The 21,557-nt window shown below is 37.7% G+C and overlaps 1 protein-coding gene across 9 annotated transcripts in view; it reads right to left on the bottom strand.

Annotated features, from left to right (window-relative positions):
- The window catches only part of AASDH (aminoadipate-semialdehyde dehydrogenase), a 35,553-nt gene extending 20,226 nt beyond the window's left edge, over positions 1 to 15,327 (bottom strand). For 3 of the 9 annotated variants that reach the window (XM_043972678.1, XM_043972672.1, XM_043972671.1), the window contains exons 1-4: positions 13,678 to 14,917; positions 11,604 to 11,724; positions 7,343 to 7,662; positions 5,405 to 5,597 (exon numbers count right to left, since the gene is read on the bottom strand). In XM_043972678.1, coding sequence (XP_043828613.1) covers positions 5,405 to 5,597; positions 7,343 to 7,662; positions 11,604 to 11,724; positions 13,678 to 13,979 — 936 coding nt within the window. In that variant the 5' untranslated portion in view covers positions 13,980 to 14,917. The other 6 variants (XM_043972675.1, XM_043972677.1, XM_043972673.1 and 3 more) reach the window with 6 other exon arrangements.
- Between the last annotated feature and the right edge of the window lie 6,230 nt (positions 15,328 to 21,557).

Consider the following 21,557-nt stretch of genomic DNA (forward strand, 5'->3'; position numbering starts at 1 on the left):
TCCATTTAAAGTAACGGTAGATAATATAAAATATTTGGGAGTCTATTTGCCAAGACAAACCCAGGAACTCTATGAACACAATTACCAAACACTCTTCACACAAATCAAATCAGATCTAAATAATTGGAAAGATATCAATTGCTCATGGATAGGCAGAGCTAATATAGTAAAAATGACAATTCTACCTAAATTAATTTACTTATTCAGTGCCATACCAATCAGACTACCTAAAAATTATTTTATAGAGCTAGAAAAAATAATAACAAAATTCATCTGGAAAAACAAAAAATCAAGAATATCGAGGGAAATAATGAAAAAAAATGCACAGGAAGGTAGGTTAGTGGTACCAAACCTAGAGCTTTACTGTAAAGCGGCAGTCATCAAAACTATCTGGTACTGGCTAAGAAATAGAGTGGAGGATCAATGGAATAGGCTAGGCACAGGAAACACAGTAGTAAATGACACTAGTAATGTAGTGTTTGATAAACCCAAAGACTCCAGCTTCTGGGATAGGAACTCAGTATTTGACAAAAACTGCTGGGAAAACTGGAAGATAGTATGGCAGAAATTAGGCATAGACCAACATCTTACACCTTATACTAAAATAAGGTCAAAATGGATACATGATTTAGACATAAGAGGTGATACCATACGTAAATTAGGAGAGAAAGGAATAGTCTACCTTTCAGATCTTTGGAAAGGAAAACAGTTTATGATCAAACAAGAGATAGAGAATATTATAAAATGCAAAATGGATTATTTTGATTACATTAAATTAAAAGGTTTTTGTATAAACAGAAGCAATGCATCCAAAATTAGAAGGGAGACAGAAAGCTGGGAAACAATTTTTGAGGCCAGTACTTCTGATAAAGGCCTCATCTCTAAAATATATAGGGAACTAAATCAAATTTATAAGAATCCAAGTCATTCTCCAATTGAGAAATGGTCAAAGGATATGAACAGGCAGTTTTCTGATGAAGAAATCAAAGCTATCTATTCCCATATGAAAAAATGCTCTAAATCTCTAATGATTAGAGAGATGCAAATTAAAACAACTCTGAAGTACCACCTGACACCTATCAGATTGCCTAAAATGACAAAAAAAGGAAAATAATAAATGTTGGAGAAGCTGTGGAAAAATTGGAACACTAATGCATTGTTGGTGGAACTGTGAACTGATCCAACCATTCTGGAGAGCAATTTGGAATTATGCCCAAAGGGCAATAAAGATGTGCATACCCTTTGACCCAGCAATACCACTTTTGGGTCTTTTTCCCAAAGAGATCATGGAAAGGGGAAAAGGACCCACATGTACAAAAATATTTATAGCTGCTCTTTATGTGATGGCAAGGAATTGGAAGTTGAGGGGATGCCCATCAGTTGGGGAATGGCTGGACAAGTTGTGGTATATGAATACAATGGAATACTATTGTGCTGTAAGAAACGATGAGGAGGAGGAGTTCAGAGCAACCTGGAGGGTCTTGCGTGGGCTGATGATGAGTGCGATGAGCAGAACCAGAAGAACATTGTACACAGTATCATCAACATTGAGTGTTGATCTACTGTGATGGACTATATTCTTCTCACCAATGCAATGGTACAGAAGGGTTCCAGGGAACTCATGATGGAGGAGGATCTCCAAATCCAGGGAAAAAAAAAAGAACTGTGGAGTATAGATGCTGAATGAACCATACTATTTCTTTTGTTTTTGGTGCTGTTGTTTTTTCTATTTTGAGGTTTTTCATCATTGCTCTGATTTTTTCTCTTATAACATGACTAATGCAGAAATAGGACTAATGTTATTATGTGTGTATATATATATATATGTAACCTATATCAGATTACCTGCTGTCTAGGGGAAGGGGGAGGGAGGGAGAAAAATCTGAAACGGGAAAAAATAAATAAAATACTTTATTAAAAGAAAAAAATGAGTTGAGGAGAATTATCTGGATGCTAAGTGTATTAAAGACTTCACTTTCTAAAAAAAAAACAAAAACCCATTACTTACCATCATCCCTCCTCCCTGCCCCCCAAAAAGAAAAACAGATTTGAAACACTCTGGTAACATTTCACATTTCAGAAGCAATCTATCTATCACCCCCTTGTTAGTAATTTCAAAATGCAATTTGACAAAAAGAATACAAGCTGAATATTAGTGAAGAACAAATATGGCAATTTTAATTTAAATTAAAGTGAAAGGATGAATCACAAATTGTTAAGAGAATGGCATACCAAATTCTTTAATATGACGGACAACAGTCTTGTTCCAAACACTATGAGTGCAAGCAAAGGACACTGACATTCTTCTGCAAGGAAAGGCTGACAACAAGCATCAACAATACATATTCCTGCCACCTCCTCCTAAGACTGGTCTGGCAAAAAACAGGAAGCAGTAGGTGGTCGATTTCTAAAATTTATTGGATTAAGCTCATTAAAGCATTGCCACTTTACCAGAAGTCTGGATAGTTATCAACCTCAAGTGGTTACTTTGATTAAAAATGCTTCAAGGGGGACAGCTAGGTGGTGCAGTGAATAAAGCAAGGGCCCTGGAGTCAGGAGTACCTGAGTTCAAATCCGACCTCAGACACTTGACACTAGCTGTGTGACCCTGGGCAAGTCACTTAACCCCAACTGCCTCACAAAAAACCAAAACAAAACAAAAAAGTGCTTCATTTTTCCAGGCAACTAAGTCTATGTAAAGTATTCTCACTACCTAGACAATATTTCAAGCATCTGTGATTTCATCAGTGTGGTATTCCTTCCACTAAGAGAATGCAATGTATTTGCTTGAATAGAAGATCATCTTGTGAATTTTTTATCACCCAATAGTCAAAGTTCTGGTAATGACCTTCTCCAAATTTATCTAGAATAGTCTTCAGAGGGCACCACCATCCTCCCTGAGACTTGCAGCCTAAATGTCATCTTGGACTCCTCCCCATGTCTCATGTACAATATTCAAGCTGTGTCCAAAGGCCTGTTGATTTCACCTCTGCAACATCTCTCAAATATGCCTCCTTTTCTCTTCTGACACAGCCACATGCTATGCAAGTCCTTATCACCTCCTACCTGGATTACTACTATAGTCTGCTGGTTGGTGTTCGTGCCTCAAGTCTCTCCCCATTGCAATCTATCCTCCATTTAGCCACTAAAGGGATTTTCCTAAAGTGCAGGTCCCATTATATCACTCCTCACACTCCCACCTCCCAATCCCCACAAATAAACTCCAGTGCCTCCCTATTGCTTCCAGGATCAAATATAAAATTCTTTGTCATTCCAAATCCTTCATAAACTACCTTTCTCCAAGTTCAGTTTTCTTACATCTTATACCTCCCCACACACATTAAATCTACAATCCAGTGACACTGGCTTCCTTGCTCTTCCCAAACAAGACAATGAATCTCTTAGCTCCAGGCATTATCTGGCTGTTCCCCATACCTGAAATGCTCTGCTTCTTCATCTCTGGCTCATGGTTTCCTTAGCTTTCTTCAAGTCCCAGCTAAAATTCCACCTTCTACAGGAAGCCTTTCCCAATCTCTCTTAATTCAAATGTCTTCCCCTTTTAATTATTTCCTATTTTTACTATGTATAGTTTGTACATAGTAGTTTGCATTTTGTCCCCCTTACCTCATCAGACAGTGAACTTCTCAGTATCAGGGACTGGTTTTTTGCCTTTCTTTGAATCTCTAGTGCTTAGCACATTGCCTGGTACATAGCAGACATTTAATGCTTACCAACTGCTTGTCTGAGTTGGCAAACATAATACTATATCATTAGGGTCATATCCAAAGGGTTTCCAGCTTGGCAATACTAGGCAGAACTTGAATTCCATCAGCCCAGCTTCTGAGAACCCAATATAACTTCTGTGCCAACAAACATGGGAATTTTACTTTAATGACTTCAACAATTATGCAGAGCAAAAAATATTCATTAAGATATTCAATTCAACAAACACTTAATAAACATGCACTGTTAGATACTCAGGATATAAGAACAAAACAGTTCCCTCCTTCCAGTAAAGCATGCATTTAGGGATAGAAGGGAAAGGAACATAACATGTCAAGACCAGTAAAGGTGCTAAGAATTGAAATTTAGATCATGACTAGGTAGCACTGCATGAAAAGAGGATGACTGCAGAATAGCAGAAAGTGGGGACATTCTACTATGCATTTTAATTGTGTAAACCTATAAGAATGGATTTTTAGAAATAAATACAAGGTAATTTAAGGAAAGAGTACACTAGCAACTGGGAGATGAGGAAAGGCTTTGCATGAATTGGTGGCACATTGCCTGAGGCTTAAAGAAAGCATGGAGATTTTAGGAGGTAGAGTTGGGGAGGGAGTGCATCCAAGTTATCCAAGCTGGGCAAAGACAGGAGATGGAATGTCAAGTCTGGGCAACAGCTCGGAGGGAGGTTTGGCTGGAATGTAATGTGCATGAATGAAATGTCTGGAAAAGAAACCTGGACTGTAGCAGGATCTAAGTGCAGGGCTGAGGCATTTTTATTTTATCTTAAGGCAATATGGAGCCACTGAAGTTTCTTGAGAAGGGAAAATGCAAGAGAGCTAGCACTTAAAGCACTGGCAAGAAAAGTGATGTCTTAGGAATATTAATTTGGCAACTGTATAGAGGACTGATTGAAAGAGAGGCTGGGGGGCAGCTAGGTGGCGCAGTGCATCGGCCCTGGAGTCAGGAAGACCTAAGTTCAAATTTGACCTCAGACACATAACACTTACTAGCTGTGTGACCCTGGGCAAGTCACTTAACTCCAATTGCCTCACCAAAAAAACAAAAAAAATTAGTATTAAAAAAAAAGAAAGAAAGAGAGGCTAAAAGCAGAAAGACAATTATAAGACTAATACAATAGGCTAGGCAAAAGATAAAGAGGGGCTGAACCAAAATAATGGCTGGTGAGAAAAATATAGATAAAAGATGTTGTAAAGATAGAACTATTAAGACTTGACATCTGATTGGATTCGGCTGATTAAGGAAAGTGAAAAGTCAAGGATGATTTTAAAGTTATGAACTTAGATGACTGGAAAGATGATGCATTCCTCAAGAGAAATAGGAAATCTGGAAAACCGGTGGGTATGGGAGGAAATTAATGGTGTTTTGGGCATGAGTTTGAAACACTGATAGGACTGATAGGTGGAGATATCCAATAGGTGGATAGTGATATGGAAATGGAGTTCAAGAAGAGATTTTAAGGGTAGATATAAAGATTTAGGAGTCATTGGCACAGAGATGGAAGATAATTGGAGGGGATTACCTTCAGGAGTGAGAGACAACTGTGATTGTACTGGATCATGATTTTCCCATTTAAAAAATATCAGAAACCCCGAAACATGCTATCTGGTCTAAACATTATACATATATTGCCAAAAAAAACCCCAAAACCCAACTCTACCTGGAGAACTGTCACGTGGTGATTGTGAAATAGAACAGTAGCTAATTTTGATGGCAGCATTTTAATAGCATTGGGAACTATAAGCAGAGATGCTCCACTTGTCAAAGCAAGAAATATCTCCACAACAGATGGATCAAATGTCAAAGGGGAAGCCATGAAAAGAATATCTTCTTGTGTGATCTCAAACAGTGTCCTAAGAAAAAAATATCATATAGTTAGGATAAATAATAAGCATTTACTAAAAGGTTATCACAACAAAGCTGTAATATTTCAGCTAACTTAGATTCATGAAGTAATATGATCACTTCTCTTTAAATTAACCAAATGGAATTATTCATTCTAAAAATCCATTCTTATAGGCTTCCACGATTAAAATGTATAGTAGAATGTCCCTACTTTTTGCCATTCTGCAATCATTCTCTGTTCATCCAGTGCTACCTAGTAATAATCTAAATTTAAATTCTTGGCACCTTTACTGGTCTTGACATTGTTCTAAGAGATGAAAACAGTTTTGCACCCTTAAAATACTTACTTATATAAGCCTGACTTAAGATGTGATTTCTAGGAATGAAGGAATACAGTGGGTTAAAGAATAGTTTGCTCTTCAAAATTAACCCTAAATAGAGACTATCTGTCTTTTGTTCCTGTTCAGTTGTGTCCAATTCTTCATGACCCCATCTGGGTTTTGGTTTTTTTGTTTTTTTGTTTTTTTACATATACGGTATTTTATTTTTTCCGGTACATGTAAAGATAGTTCTCAACTTTTGTTTATACAAGCTTTACAATTTCAGATTTTTCTCCCTCCCTCCCCTCCCTTCCCCCTCCCCTAGACAGCAGGTAATCTGATACAGGTTATATCTATATATCTATATACATACACATATAGATATCTATATATCTATACACACACACACACACACACACATATATATATATATATACACACACATAATAACATTAATCCTATTTCTGCATTAATCCTGTTATAAGAAAAAATCAGAGCATTAATGCAAAACCTCAAAATAGGAAAAAAAAAACAACAGCACATTTGGGGTTTTCTTGACAGAGATACTAGAGTGGTTTGCCATTTCCTTCTCCAGCTCATTTTACTGATGAAGATATAGGGTTAAGTGGCTTGATCAGGGTCACACAGCTAGTAGGTGGCTGAGGCCAGATATGAACTCAAGAAGATGCTACAGCTGGCATAAAAAGATTACCCTAATCAGAAAACACTTGCTACAAGAGCAATTGGCAACAGGAAATAACACAAACCTAATTTCCTCTTACCTGCAGTCTTAACAGCAAGACAAAGGACTAAATATATGTTAAGGCTATTATGCTTCCATAATCTCCTTCCAAAGTTCCATTATTATCATTGTAATGGTCACTACCCTGAACTTCACTTTCCTCATCTGTAAGATATATACATATACACCAGATGTGCTCAAAAATTCCTTCAAGATATCAAAATCTGTCATTCTAATAATCACATAACTTGCTTATACCAGGTTACTTGACTGAAAGTCAGAACAAGGAAAATTGTTACCATTATTATCATTTTCTTTTTTAAATTAAATACATGAAAGTCTAATTAAGAACAAGAATTAACTTAGTTTAAGATGAGAGGGTTTTCTTTTACTAATATAAATATCATTCCACATTTACACAGCTCTCTGAAATTTTCAGAGGACTTTCTTTACAATGACCTTGTGACTATGCAGTACAAGTGTTTTTATTACCCTTTTATGAGGAAATAGGCTGAGATAGGTTAAGTGCTTTGCCCAGGATGACATAGTGAATGTTCGAATAGTAGGAGACAAAATAATGGAACAAAAATAACCTCTTTATCTAAGTCTATCAATCCAGTAACCTTGTTGTTTTTGTTTTTTAAATTTCCTTAAGGAGCAGTTCAAAAGAGAGAAATTTTTGAAAACTCACCTAAGATGCTGAATATTTGGTACTATACATGAATGAGGCACTCTGACAATCTTAGGGATTCCTGTAGTTCCTGAAGTGTGTAGAACATAAGCTAAGCAATGCTGCAATCTGACATCCATGCACTTTTTTGCTTTTTCTTCATTATTGTTCAAAGAACTGATGGAATTATTCATTTTTTCCTTTCCATATTTCTCTTTTTTATCATGTAGCATCAAGTTCACATCAGTATCATTCCAGTGTAGTTCAAAAAGTGTTAAATCAATATGGTCTACTGTAATGGTATCATTATTTAACCAAGTTTCATGGAAAGATTTGAATTTCTGCATTAGAGGGCAAAAAAAGTATTACAAGTTAAAAAACAAAACAAGTTCCATCTCTGACATTGTATAGTTTTGGAAATACCATTATAGGTGTATATGTTATGCTACATATATAGGGATTGTATAAAGCAGTGCTAAATGCAAAGTAACTTTTTTCACAACAAAGGATTACAAATATGCCAAATGAAGGAGGTAAAATGTAGAATAACAGAAAAACCACTGGTCTAGGAGACAGGATTCTAGTCCAAATGCTCCTTCTTACTAAAAGACTTTATCACTCTGGCCTTAAAATTACGGAATCATAAATGTATGTATGAAAGGGACTTTGGGTCATTTGATCCAAACCGTCTTAAAGATGAGGAAACTGAGGACAAGTGAGGCTTGCCCATGGTCACACAAGCAGTAGAAGAGCCCAGAATTGAATGTAGGTCAATTCCAAATAAAATGCTGTTTCTACTGTCTCACTCCTCGACCTCTAACTCCCCATGTATTTCATATGCAATCCCACGACTATGGAAATATAATAAAAATATGTCATAATGTAGATATAAGGTGATTTCAAAGCAACTATAAAAATATCCAAAACCAATCATAAAGGCGATCCCTGATGTGCAAGCAACCCATAAAATATTTTTATTGCCACCTTTCCTTAAATCCTCTCCGTTCCTATGTGAATCAAGTTGTTTTTTAAAATTTGCATCTTTTTAAAAAGAAATTATTAATTCAAAAAAAAAGGAAAAGACAGAAAGAACAAATCTAATCTAAATTAGGAAAGAGAAGATCAGTGGAGGGACTGGAGAAAGAGCAGAGTTCCAAGGACTGGCTGACTATATGGTATTGCCCTCATACTATGATATCTATTGTTTCCATTTGTCCACTTTGTTACACAAGCTAAAAAAATTTTTTCAAGTTGATAATCCAGTTTTTGATCTCATCACTCACCTCAAACAGCTTTCACCAATTACCAATGATCTCTTAATTGCCAAATCAAAGTCTTTTCTCAGTCCTCTTCCTTCTACACTTCTCTGAAGCACCTGACACTGCTGATTATCCCTCCAAGATTTCATGACTGTTCTGCCTTGGTTCTCCCTCCTAACATCTGCTTGATGATTCTTCATTTCTATCACATCTTCTAACTGTGGTATACCCCAAACTATGCCTTGGTCTCTCTTCTGTTTTCTTTATACTTCCTCACTTGGTGAACTCACCGACTTCCCAGATGACTCCCTAATCTATACACCTTGCTCTAGGATCTCTCATGTCCTAGTCATATCCCCTCAACTGGCTAGTAAATATTTCTAGGGCAGTTAGGTGGAACAGTGGAGACTTTTGGATGAATTAGCTGTGTGATCACTCTGTTAAACAGGAATAGCACAGAGTCGTTGTGAGAATTAAATGAGCTAATAAATGTAAAGTGCATTACAAACTTTAAAGCCCTATAAATATTACCTATAATAACTTATTTCAAACTTAACATATCAAAATAAAATGGAATTATCTTTCCCCCAACCCACCTCTTTCAAACTTACCTATTTCTACCTAGGCTACCATCTCACCCACACAGTTGCTAAATTTTGTCATTTGTATCATTTCAATATCATTCCAGCTAATGCAAAGGGGGATGGGGCTATGAGGGTTAAGTGACTTGCCCTGGGTCACACAGCTAGTAAGTGTCAAGTGTCTGAGGCCACATTTGACCTCAGGTCCTCCTGAATCCAAGCCCATTGCTTTATCCACTGCACCACCCAGCTGCCCCCTTTTCAATATCTCTTGCACTTCTTTACTTCTATTCACACAGCTACCACTATAGTTCAGGTCTTCACTTCTCATTTGGACTTTTTTCATCCCATAAATGGTCTCCCTGTCTCAAGTCTCTCTTCCCACCCCAATCCATCCTCCCATTATCAAAGTGATTTTCCTAAAGTGAAAATCTAACCATGTCACTCCTCTGCTCATTAAACATCAACACTAAACATCAATGGCTCCACTTTGCCTTTAGGATCAAAGATTAACTCCTCTGTTTAGTTTTTTAAATCCTTCACAATCTAGCCCTAATCTTTTCGACTTCATTTATACATTGCCCCATTTCCCGAACAAATTGGCCTTCCTGCTGTTCCTCAGCCACAATACTTCCAGCTTTCTGCCTTTGCATTAGCTGGAATGCAGTTCCACTTCACCTCTGCCTCTAAGAATCCCCAGTCTCCCTCAAAACTCTATTTAAGGGATACCTTCTATATGACGAATTTCCTGATACTCCTCCATCAGCTAGTGCCTTCCTCGCAAAAAATTTCCTTTGTATTTTATATACACTTATTTATGTACACCTTGTCTCCCTAAGGAATGTAAGCTCCTTGCTGACAGGAATGATTTCATTTTTGTCTTTGTATTCCCCAACACCCAGCACAGAGGGTACGGTGCCTGTTTATAACAAACATCCTCTTTTGTTCCTTGAGGGGAGGGATTGTTACACTCTTGTATTTTTATCTTTAGCACCTAGCACAACCGGCACTTGTTAGGTACTTAATAGGAGGCTGTCAAAGAAAAAATATTGCTTATTCTGCTCCCCGGCCCTCAAATTTTTTTTAAGGCTAGCACCAATCTTAGAAAAAAAAGAACAAATTCTCCTCTTTTTTCTCCATTTTTCTCCATACTCCATTTTCCCACCTGCTTCTAGGCCTCAGAAATCAGGTTAACATCATAAATTGGAGAATCTTAGCATCTGAAAGGGACTTTTAGAGTACACATGGTGTAGTTTTATTTTATATTTTAGGAAGCTGAGGTCCAAAATGTAAAGCAATTAGTTCAACTTCACTGTGCACATTAAACAGGCACTTCTAACTCAGAAAACTGTAACATATGGGAAAATTCATTCCAAATTCTCAAAAAACAACTTCAAATTAATTTTTAGAACAGAATCCACTAAAACTGGGAAAAGCCTAGTTTTCAGTTCTCCATTATCTGCCCTCAATTTGCTTTATTTCCTCCTAGTCATCATCCTTGCCCTCTAATCTACTCACATCAGTCTCTTACTGATCCTTTTTATTTATTTATTTATTTTTTTTGCAGGGCAATGAGGGTTAAGTGACTTGCCCAGGGTCACACAGCTAGTAAGTGTCAAGTGTCTGAGGCCAGATTTGCACTCACGTACTCCTGAATCCAGGGCCAGTGCTTTATTCACTGCGCCACCTAGCTGCCCCACTTATCCTTCTTTTTAAAAGATTTTCTAAATAAATCAACACCTTACTCTCTCCTTCTTCCTTGAAAGAGACTTCTTATACCTTTCGGTGTCTAATGCTTTTTTCACTGCTATATGCTGGTAAGAATACAATTAAAAGAAGCTTAGAATATAAAATGGATTTCTTGTTTTCAAAAAAGGTAACTGTCAAATGCTTTGCTGAAATCCAGGAATACTATACCTATGCCATTCCCTTGACTGTCCAGCCTACTAACCCTGCCTTATGTTACATTATGGAAATAAGATTAATCTGACACAATGTTCTTGGATAACACCATTCTAGTTCACAGTAATTGTGTCTGTTCTTTCTAACGCACTCTTTTAAATAATATGTAATTCATTCTAGAATTTTACCAAGAATCATAATAAAGCTCACCAAAATCTCTGCTTTTTTTGAAAACTAGGACAAGATTCCCCAATTTCAAATACCAAAATGAATATTACTTCTTAATAGTGAACTAGTTTAGGTTCCATAAAAATGAAAAGATGAATATTTTAAGTGTCATATAATTTTTTCAGTAAATGTAACACCTGAGGGAAACAAAGTTAAGTTATATTATATAGTACCCAATACCTCAGAAAGCTAGAACATAGTGTTATTCAATAGTGTTATATCAGTATACATAGTATTAGATTAGTAAATTCAGATGTGTGGTGAAAAAACTCAAATGTGAGACATATAATATTTTATAGACTAAGCACTTACATCAACTTGGTTTTTTTCAACAAGGATATACTTGAGGTTACATTTTTTCATAAAATAGGCTGATAACTCTGGTGGTATATCTGGATCAACAGGAGAATATGCAGCAGGTACTTGCAGAATTCTGAGACAAAAGTACAAAGGCAAAAGAAAATCTCTTAAGATGATATAGTTAACTTTTTGTTGTTGTTGTTGTTGTTGTTTTGGGTTTTTTTGCGGGGCAATGTGGGGTTAAGTGACTTGCCCAAGGTCACACACCTAGTAAGTGTCAAGTGTCTGAGGCCAGATTTGAACTCAGGAACTCTTGAATCCAGGGTTGGTGCTTTATCCACCGGGCCACCTAGCCGCCCAATATAGTTAACTTTTAACAGCTATGATGAGGTTTCTATTACTTTAAAAAGCACTCTAATTTTTAGGAAAAAACTTCCAATGGCTTCTCACTCCTTTGGTTATATATATTAAAAGGCTTTTTTTGTTTGTTTGTTATTGCTTCTAAGACATCTAATAAATCTGAAAAACACTTTTAGTATTTTTTGAGGAGACTCTACAGTACAGTACTTGATATCTTTTTTCATAGGTTCATAAAGCAAACCTATTCATCAGGTATATAAATTGACACTGTGGCCAGAGTTGAGTTCCAGAGGGGAAAAAAATTTGCTAGCCAGCAAGGTGGCTAAAAACTAAATAAATGTGCAACTTTTAGTATTTCTAACTGAATTCTGTCAACTTCATGATAAAATCAAACTGCTTCCAATATAAAGACTAAAGAAAAACAAGTTCAATTGATTTTATTCTAAAACCCATAATCTATAAAACAGATAATGAGTAAATATCTTTATCTAGCTATATAGGATAATCAAATATATGGCAAAAGTTTTTGTGTAACTACTGCTATCAGAATATTCACACTACAAAATAAATAACCACTCTATCAAAAATACTTTACATTTTTAAAAATCATATGTTTATATATGACAGTGCCATTAAGAACAAAGCTCTCATAAGCCTTTGGGGGGGGGGGCGGGGGCACAGGGCAATGAGGGTTAAGTGATTTGCCCAGGGTCACATATCTAGTAAGTGTCAAGTGTCTGAGGCCAGATTTGAACTCAGGTCCTCCTGAATCCAGGGCTGGTGCTTTATCCACTTCACCACCTAGCTTCCCCCTCATAAATCATTTTAAGCATATACTTTTAGTTCACTATGGGTACTTTAATAAAGTACTTTGCTGGCAGTCAACATCTATGATTAATGACAAATCTGTACAGGTTTATCTAAGCTATAATACTATTTATAATCTGTTTATAGTGTCAGAAACATTTAGTGAGTACCTCAGTGTACATGTCCTTGCATTGTGTTTGTATTCAAGTAATATATAGTATTAATACATTAAACTGGTTAGTTTAATGTACTTTAAATTAGCTCCCTCTAGTGGCTTAACCCTAAAATAAATCTTTTATTTTTCTTTCAGACTACAAACCCCACTTTTCACTAAAATTTTAGACACAACACAGATCGATAATTCTGAGTAAGTACTACTGACACATTTTTCTAACAGTAACATTTTTGTAACAACATGACAAGCAGCCTGGAATAGTGTTTGAAGGGTTTGCCTCAGATTCATAAAGTCCAGGGTTTAAATTTAGTCCCTGAAACACAATGGCTAAGTGACCCAAGTCAAAATAATCCCCCACACAAATAAGATTATATATTGCAGAACAGTTTCACATCAGAAGTGATACTGAGATTTACTTATCCAGAGCTCCCCACACCAATGAAATCATAGGCTCGTACGGAAAAAAGCACCAAAAATATTTTTATTCAGATGATTATTTCTTATGTGGGTGAAATAAAAACATCCAAATATTTTCCTGTCAACTATTGCTTCAGTTTTCAGTAAATAAGTTCAAAATAATTATCTATTTAAATGATTGTGTAGAATATTTCATTAGAGAACACAATTTCCTCTCTAAAATGAAGATAAGAGCAATAAATAACAGTAATTTCCACTATATTCAACCTAGTAAAGAACCTTAAATGAACAAAAATTACAAAATGTAATAATTCCAAATGCTATTACCCCAAAATCCAAGAGGGTAAATTTATTCCTGGATAGCAGTAAAGACCAATTTCATGAATCCCTTCAAAACTGCAGTGTAGTTGCAGAAAGCTAGATAATTCTGAGGCAAAATTAACCATAGATTTGTAAGTGTAATAAACTGGGTGTCGATTTTTACATTCATCAAAACATACAGCTATCCGGTCAGAGTAAAGAGCAGCAGCTTGAAGCACCATTTCCTGAAGAGTCATTTTCACAGGAACTTTATTTCTTGAACAGTAAAAAAAAAAAAGAGAGAGATTGATGATGCTTTTATATAACATACAAGTAACACCGATATTTGAGGTAAACAACTTTTTTTTTTGTCAGTTCCTCATTCATCCTTTAACAAGTACTGTTTATCAATATGGGGTCCATTATAACCAAAACTGTATTTAACAATAGGCTGAAAGAAATCAGTGATGACTTTAAAAATTATTTTTCAGGTACCCCTTTTAAAAAAGTATTTTCTCTCTGTAACGTTATTTTTTTCCACAGTTTTACATTCCTTTGATAAAACCGGCCTGAACTCGCTTTTTTGTCAAGATTATTTCACTAGGTTGAGGCTGTGACTGACCGATTACTAAGTAGCAATATTGGTGGGGGAATATAAACGTCTAAGTAAATAATTGTTAGCTTTTACTATAATTCGGAGATTATAATTGAAAGATCAAACTAATTAATTTCTATATTGAAGGTAGTTTTACTAAGTCGACTGTTGTTCTGTTTCATTCATTCTACACCCTAGCGAGCAGAGAACTTTGGGTAAAGGGTAGAAAGGAGGCGACAGATGAAGCAGATTTGATTTTGTTCCCTCATTGTTCCTTGCTCTTAATGCAGTTTTTATGTTTCCTCCATCATTTTTGTTTTCTCTAGTTCTTCCTTTTTACATCCTGGACCTCAAAATCTACAGTACAAATACAAAACGGTTCAGCGCACACGAACGCTAAGGTTCTGAGGCCAAGCCAATAACTTAAGAGGGAAACATGGCATCACGAGTGACCAAGAGATTCTGTTGGGATCATTACCAGGATACCTGAGGCTTTAGAGTCTCACACCTGGCCACCTCTATTACAGCACTGTGGCCTCAGAACTAGAGTCGATTTTACTCCCTTCTTTTCGAAGCTCGACCACTGTTCATGGAAAAATTTAAAACGAGCTGATTCTCTGACATTATTTTCATTTCATCTTTCCCCCCTGGCCCAACCTCCTCCACCTCCGGCCATCCCATTCCGGAATACCGTATTTAAATTTCCTTCAAATAACTGTACTGAGGGAATTTGGAAATTGTAATTCAAGAGCCGTGGTCCGAACTGAGCAGGATCCCCGGGCCGGGCCGCGACACTGGGACTCCGCCACGGGCCCTGCTTTAGCCTCCCCGCCTGCCCTCAGCCGGCTCGCCCTGGAGCGAGAGCCCCAAGTCCACAGCGTGTAGGAGCCGGACTCCGCAGCCGCAAGACCGGTTGGGTCCAGGTCCCCGTCAGGGACTCCCCGCCTTCGTTCCCACAGTGCCAAGCGCCAACAACTCCCAGGAAACCTGGAAGACACAGGCGCCATGCCCTCTACCTGACGCCCGGAAGGAGCGCAAGCACTCCGCGTTCCACCACGTGACGTCCCTTGTGTTGATGGTTGTCGGTGAACTCGTGACGTCACTCGCGGCGACACGCGCCGTTGACGCGTTGCACGCTGTGCGTAGGAGACGCACGTGCGCCTGCCCGTAACGGAAGTGAGGAACAGAAAGAGGCTGGCTCTTGTGAAGGAGTAAACCGCGAGGGCAAAGCTAAAGCTTAGTCAGTTCAGTCTTTCAGTATGTGTTTAGCGCTTATTGTGTGCCAGACACTGTGCTAATTGCTGAGGATACAAAGGTAAAAGAACCCGCTCTCGGGGATCGCATGGTCTGATGGCGAATACAGCATGTGAACAACCCCGTGCGATCTGTCTACATTCCAGGATAGATTGGAGATCGTCCATAGCATGTCGCTCAAATTCAGGGGGATCGGGGAAAGCTTTCTCGGCCAGGTGGTGTGTTAGCGGGAGGCGGAGAGGAGGAAGGAGAGCGTGTCCGGAAGGCAGCCGCTAGTGCAGGGGCACACTGCAGACGGCGAGGAGGCCGGGGTCGCGGGGTCCGGGGAGGGAGGCCGTCAGGTGGGAGAAGACTGGAACGTCGGGGGTGGGCAACAGGGATGCGGCTTACGAAGAGTTTTCACGGCCAAACGGGCCTAGAGGCGCCTAGGCGGCGTAGCGTAAGAACTGGGCCTGGTCTGACCGGTGCTTTAGTCTAGGCTGGAAGGAAATCCTCGGCTGTCAGCCAGTACAGCCTTTCTGTTTTCCAGATGAGAATACCGAGGCCAAGATAGGGTTACGTGGCTTGCCCAAGATGACGCGTGTAAGAATTGGGTTCTGAACCTCAGTATTCCCCAGACTAGCACTCTTTGCTTTATTCCACTCCGATGTCTTCGTTTGCAAGCCCTCATTTAGTGAATTCTGTAAAACAACGGAGCCTTTAAATGACACCGTGGAAAGAACGCAGCCTAGATGGGAGCAATCAGGTTTATCTTAGATCCAGTCTGGGAAAGTAACCCGGGGAAGGGAGACTTCTATTGTTACTTTCTCAGAGACCTATAGACGGAGGGAGCATAGAAAACTACCTCTTGGCATTTTCCAAACAGGCACTTATTCAGCCGTTGCTTTCATAGGCTTTTACACAAGCCAACCCCTTTAGCTGGTGTGCACTCTCAAATCGGGTGCCACTTCCTTACAGGAGGAAGACTACAGATTTTTCAGATATTGCTGCCATTTAAAGTTCATCTTTGTTCCAGGATGGGGTAGGGTATGCCTATCGATTCCTGCCTCTCCTCTAGCCTCATTCATCTTATCTATAACTTTCTTCCATGTCACCCCTCCCATCTGGGTTATTTACTCCCTTAGAATGTAAGCTCCTTGAGGGCAGAGACTTGTTGCTTTTGTATTTATACAGGATATCCCAAAAGTCTTAGTGCGGTTTTACAGTTTTAATTTGAAGTATTAATGTATAGTTTTCAAATTGTCTAACTTTGATACCTTTTGGAGTTCCCTTGGCAAAGATACTAGAATGGTTTGCCATTTCCTTCTCTAGTTCATTTTACAGATAAGGAAACTGAGGCAAACAGGGTTAAGTGACTTGTCCAGGTTCACACAGCTAGTAAATGTCTGAGGTCATATTTGAATTCCGATATTTTAACTCCAGGACCAGCACTCTATCCAGTACCTACAATTTAAGTTTAGTTTCTTTTATACTTACTCATTTTGATAATAAATTTTAACAAGGTAGCACACCCTATCATGCATTTAGTGACTTCTAAGACTTCAGGTTAAATGGTAGAGGTCTTTTGGGGGGACCTTAGTCACCTCATCTATTTCCATTTGACTTTTTCTTGTGGTGCACCCCTAAAATCTGTCTTTTTTTTTTTCTTTTCTTTTTTTTTAATGAGGCAATTGGGGTTAAGTGACTTGCCCAGGGTCATACAGCTAGTAAATGTTAAGTGTCTGAGGCCCGATTTGAACTCAGGTACTCCTGACTCCAGGGCCCGTGCTCTATCCACTGCGCCATCTAGCTGCCCCCAAAATCTCAGTCTCTGGATGATCTTAAGGCTAGGATTCAAAAATTGACTAGGTACTGAACTATAGAAACATCAATATTTTAAGCATGTAAATAATAACCTTTCAGATTTTTAATAAACATTTATATTTCTAAAGTTATTAAAGTTGTTGATGGATGTTTCCGTGACACTCTGTATTTTGTATATATTTCACATATATTTGGTATTTTCTTATCTGCAAACAAGATGTTGAAACTAGCTCTTTGTTTTTCTCTTCCCATGACCTAACATAGTGGCTTCCACCTTGTGGGTGGTTAGTAAATGTTCACTGGTTTAGAAATGTGTTGTTTCCACATTTTAATTTTGTTAGAGTTCCTGGGCACAATTTCGTTGGTGTAGGGTAATCTAAGTGAAAAAACCTGCCACTGTGGTTCTACTAGTACAATTTATTATTTTAGAGAGTTACCTGAGGCACTTAGAGGTAAGTGACACACCCAGGGTCACCAAGTCAGTATGTGTCAGAGAGAGGACTAGAAAACAGGCCTATTTGAGTCTGGGATCAGTTTTATCTACTACTCAATAGTAACTTTCCTGAATATAACTTTTTTTTTTTAAGTTTAATTATAAAGTACATATAATACACACACGCGCGCACACACACACACACACGCTCTCTTACAAGGGGCCTTTTCTACACACATACCCCCAACCCTCCCAGTTGTGGAATATATTCATATACATATGTACTCACATACATGTATTCCATATCTCTGTGCATGTGTGTAAATGTGTCACATCCTTAGTTCTGTCTGATTTCAGCTAAGAATTACTATTTGGAATAGCTAATCATGTAGCAAAGTTCCACCTTATTCACCAGATAGCATAGCCAGACTCAGGTGGGAAACAAAAGAAATGACTAAATGGGGAAGTTGAGTCAAGAGGATAGTCATCATCCCCTTACCTTTTCCTAGACACAGCCCCCCATAGCAAGTCCCAGATCACATTTCCTTTGAGAAGCTTGTAGCATTTCCCTTTAAGGGTGGTGGATTTCTGACTCAGTGATCATTCAGACATTTGTACCTGAATTCAAAACTCAGAATCAGATTACAAGCCCAAGAGATTTTTACCTCAAAGAGAAAGTTCCACTATCATAGCTTAGGGCCAGTTATTTCGTTCATGTTGTTGCAGTAACAGTTAATAATAAAAAATTTAACAGGCCTTCAAAAAAAAAAATCATTCATTCTTTTCTTATTCTCCTTCTTGAGTTAAAACTCATCCTGTTATATAAATACTTTGGGGCAGCTAGGTGGCGCAGTGGATAAAACACTGGCCCTGAGTTCAGATCCAGCCTCAGACACTTGACACTTACTAGCTGTGTGACCCTGGGCAAGTCACTTAACCCCAATTGCCTCACTGAAAAAAAAAAAAAAGATATATATTAGCTCGTAAAACAAAAATAAATCTTTAAGACTGGAGTCTAAGACTTAAGTTGGAAAGTAGGTATAACATCAGTGAAATCAAGTATATCATCGAAGAAATGAATTAAATGGGTTGGTCATAAGGGCTAAGTTTTATGTAACCAACGGGACCAACTTGAGAGTATTGAAAACCACAGGCAATCTCCAAAATGAAATATAGCAACACACTTTTACTCCACTCTGGGGCTAATTGATTCCATCAACATCAACTATCTCCTATTGAGATATTTGTAGACTCAATAGTTATGATTTAGACAAGAGGCATTTTTCACCCATTTAAGACTTAACTACTAAGATTCGTAGGCTAAGTATTTTTACATCATTATAAACCTCACTGAAGAGGTCCAGTATTGTACTTTGAATTACTACAATCACAGTAACATACATATTGACAGAATATCTCTGACAGATAGTGCAAATGAATGGAGTCCATAATTAGAAAAGAGGGGAGTGGACTGCAGTCTTAGAAAACTGCAAAGATCCTTAATTTCATCAAGCTTCCCAAAACAAAAGTCAATTTTTTCATTTACATATTCTACCCACAGGTATAAATTGTGGAAAAACTGGAAGATTTAAAAACAAGGAAATTCTACTTCAATGAAATCACAGATCCATTTAAGTATGATCAATTTCAAACCACCCTTTCAATTAGAATCGATCCAAATCTTTCTGAATTGTTTCCAGTAAAAAATAATTACTTTAAAATATATTTTTGAAAATTCAGTCTACTTACAAACATTACAATGGTGTTTTTTTTCCTATTTGTACATTCAAGTGGTGGAAGGAAATGCAACTTTTGCATTAATACTGGTATCACCCACAAATGACATTAACATAAACCTATGTAGTCGATAACGTGACAAGAATTTTAACTATGGGTTTCCCTTTTAAATGACAGCTTTATTTTCAGATTCTGCCTTTAACCCACTTTATTCAGCTAAAGAAATCTGAAAAGTGAATGTGTGGTATAATGGTTATAGCAGGCAGTTTATGAGTCAAGATGGCCTGAGTTCATATCCTCCCCCAGACTGGCTATGATACTGGTCCAACCCCTTAATCTAAAACAGTCGATAGTGTTCATTTTGTGTAGAAGATTCCTTACAGAGTTCTCTATGCCAATGAAATTATAAAATCTGAAAAACTCCAAATACTCTCATGCTGTTAGTAATTGGTTTGACAAAGTGCCTACAGTGTGCCAGGTACAGTGCTAAGCTCTGGGGAGGTCAGTAGTCAGAGCAGAGAAGGGAGAACATTCAAGGCATAGGGAACAGACAAAGAAAATGACCAGAGCCAAGAGTCGAAGTTGTGGAAATCTGAAACAGCCTTGGTAGTTGTGCAACTGGGGTCAAGTGACTTGCCCGGGGTCACAGAGCTAGCAAGTGTCAAGTGTCTGAGGCCCAATTTGAACTCAGGTCCTCCTGAATCCAGGGCCGGTGCTCTATCCACTGCGCCACCTAGCTGCCCCTGTTCAAAAACAACTTGGATATCATTGCAGATATTTTAACTTTCAAATGTTTAACTATATTTTACTGTAATCCTAATGTTTTATTCTAATTGCTCTAGTTTTTAAAAAGAATCTACTGATGATAATTGATATACTGATATTCCTTTCCACTTGCAGTTCACAAGATTTTTCATTGACACTATAAGATTAGTTTAGATATTAATTTTGTCCATTTCTTGTTTCTGTGGGTTCCAATTGTATATTATCTTTTTTTAAAAATTATACAATGTTTTCTTGAATTTCTAAGGATGTCAACAATCCTGAGGTCAAAGACTGAGGTGTCTTTACCTTCCAAGTCTGTCACTTTCATCTGTATTTTCCTTTTTCTCTACTTCTAAACATTTTTTAAAAATTTAATTCTAAACTTAACACCAAGGAAAATGAGCATTTCCACATATAAAGAGGACAACATGAAATATCAATGTTTTCCAATTCATTGAAGTTACTTTCTGAGCTCAGTTTTTACATGTTATCTAATTATTTCCATTGCCCGCCCGCCCGCCCCCCCCCCGCATCTATCACACTCTGCACATTTTAATACTTCTTTCCCCCATTATTTTCTCTTAATTTAGGGCACAATAGAGACCATTTGGTCCAACTTCATTTTACAGATGAGGAAATTGAGGCCCATTGAGGAGAAGTAACTCAAGTTTACTCCAGTAGTAAGTGGACCTCATGAATAAATCTCACTCTTCACTGACTGTGAGGGCCAAAATTAGATATACGGAGCATATTAGGGTGATTTCTGGGGTCCCTAAAAGAGGGACTCTTTTAGGTTTAATTTCCCCTTTGAACTCTTTTTGGTATGGGGCAATGAGGGTTAAGTGCCTTGCCCAGGGTCATACAGCTAGTAAGTGTCAAGTGTCTGAGGCTGGATTTGAACTCAAGTTTTCCTGAATCCAGGGCCCTGCTTTATCTACTTTGCCACCTAGCTGCTCCCTGTACCATACTCTTTTAAAACATCTTCTATCTATATTTCCCCCCATCTTAGCTTAATTTCTACATGCTATTTTTACTCTCACAACATTAAGTTTTAATTCTTGCTTAAAATTTTAAGATATTCCTGAACTTTTGAATATCTCGTGGGATTAGCTTCCATTTTCTTGCCATCAGCATTATTTCTAGATTTTATTTTCTTGCATAGTTTTTCATTTTGTGTCAGGTATTTGTTCTACTTCAAAGAGTGAAAATGTTGACTAGAAGACAAATATAACTTTTCCTTAGACTCAAGGACATGTCATTAGCACTTATGCTATTTGTAACTGACTTGGAATAGTGACCTTAACAAAGCCTCAAATTTGC

The sequence above is a fragment of the Dromiciops gliroides genome, chromosome 6 (genome assembly GCF_019393635.1).
Source record: "Dromiciops gliroides isolate mDroGli1 chromosome 6, mDroGli1.pri, whole genome shotgun sequence".
Taxonomy (NCBI): Eukaryota; Metazoa; Chordata; class Mammalia; order Microbiotheria; family Microbiotheriidae; genus Dromiciops; species Dromiciops gliroides.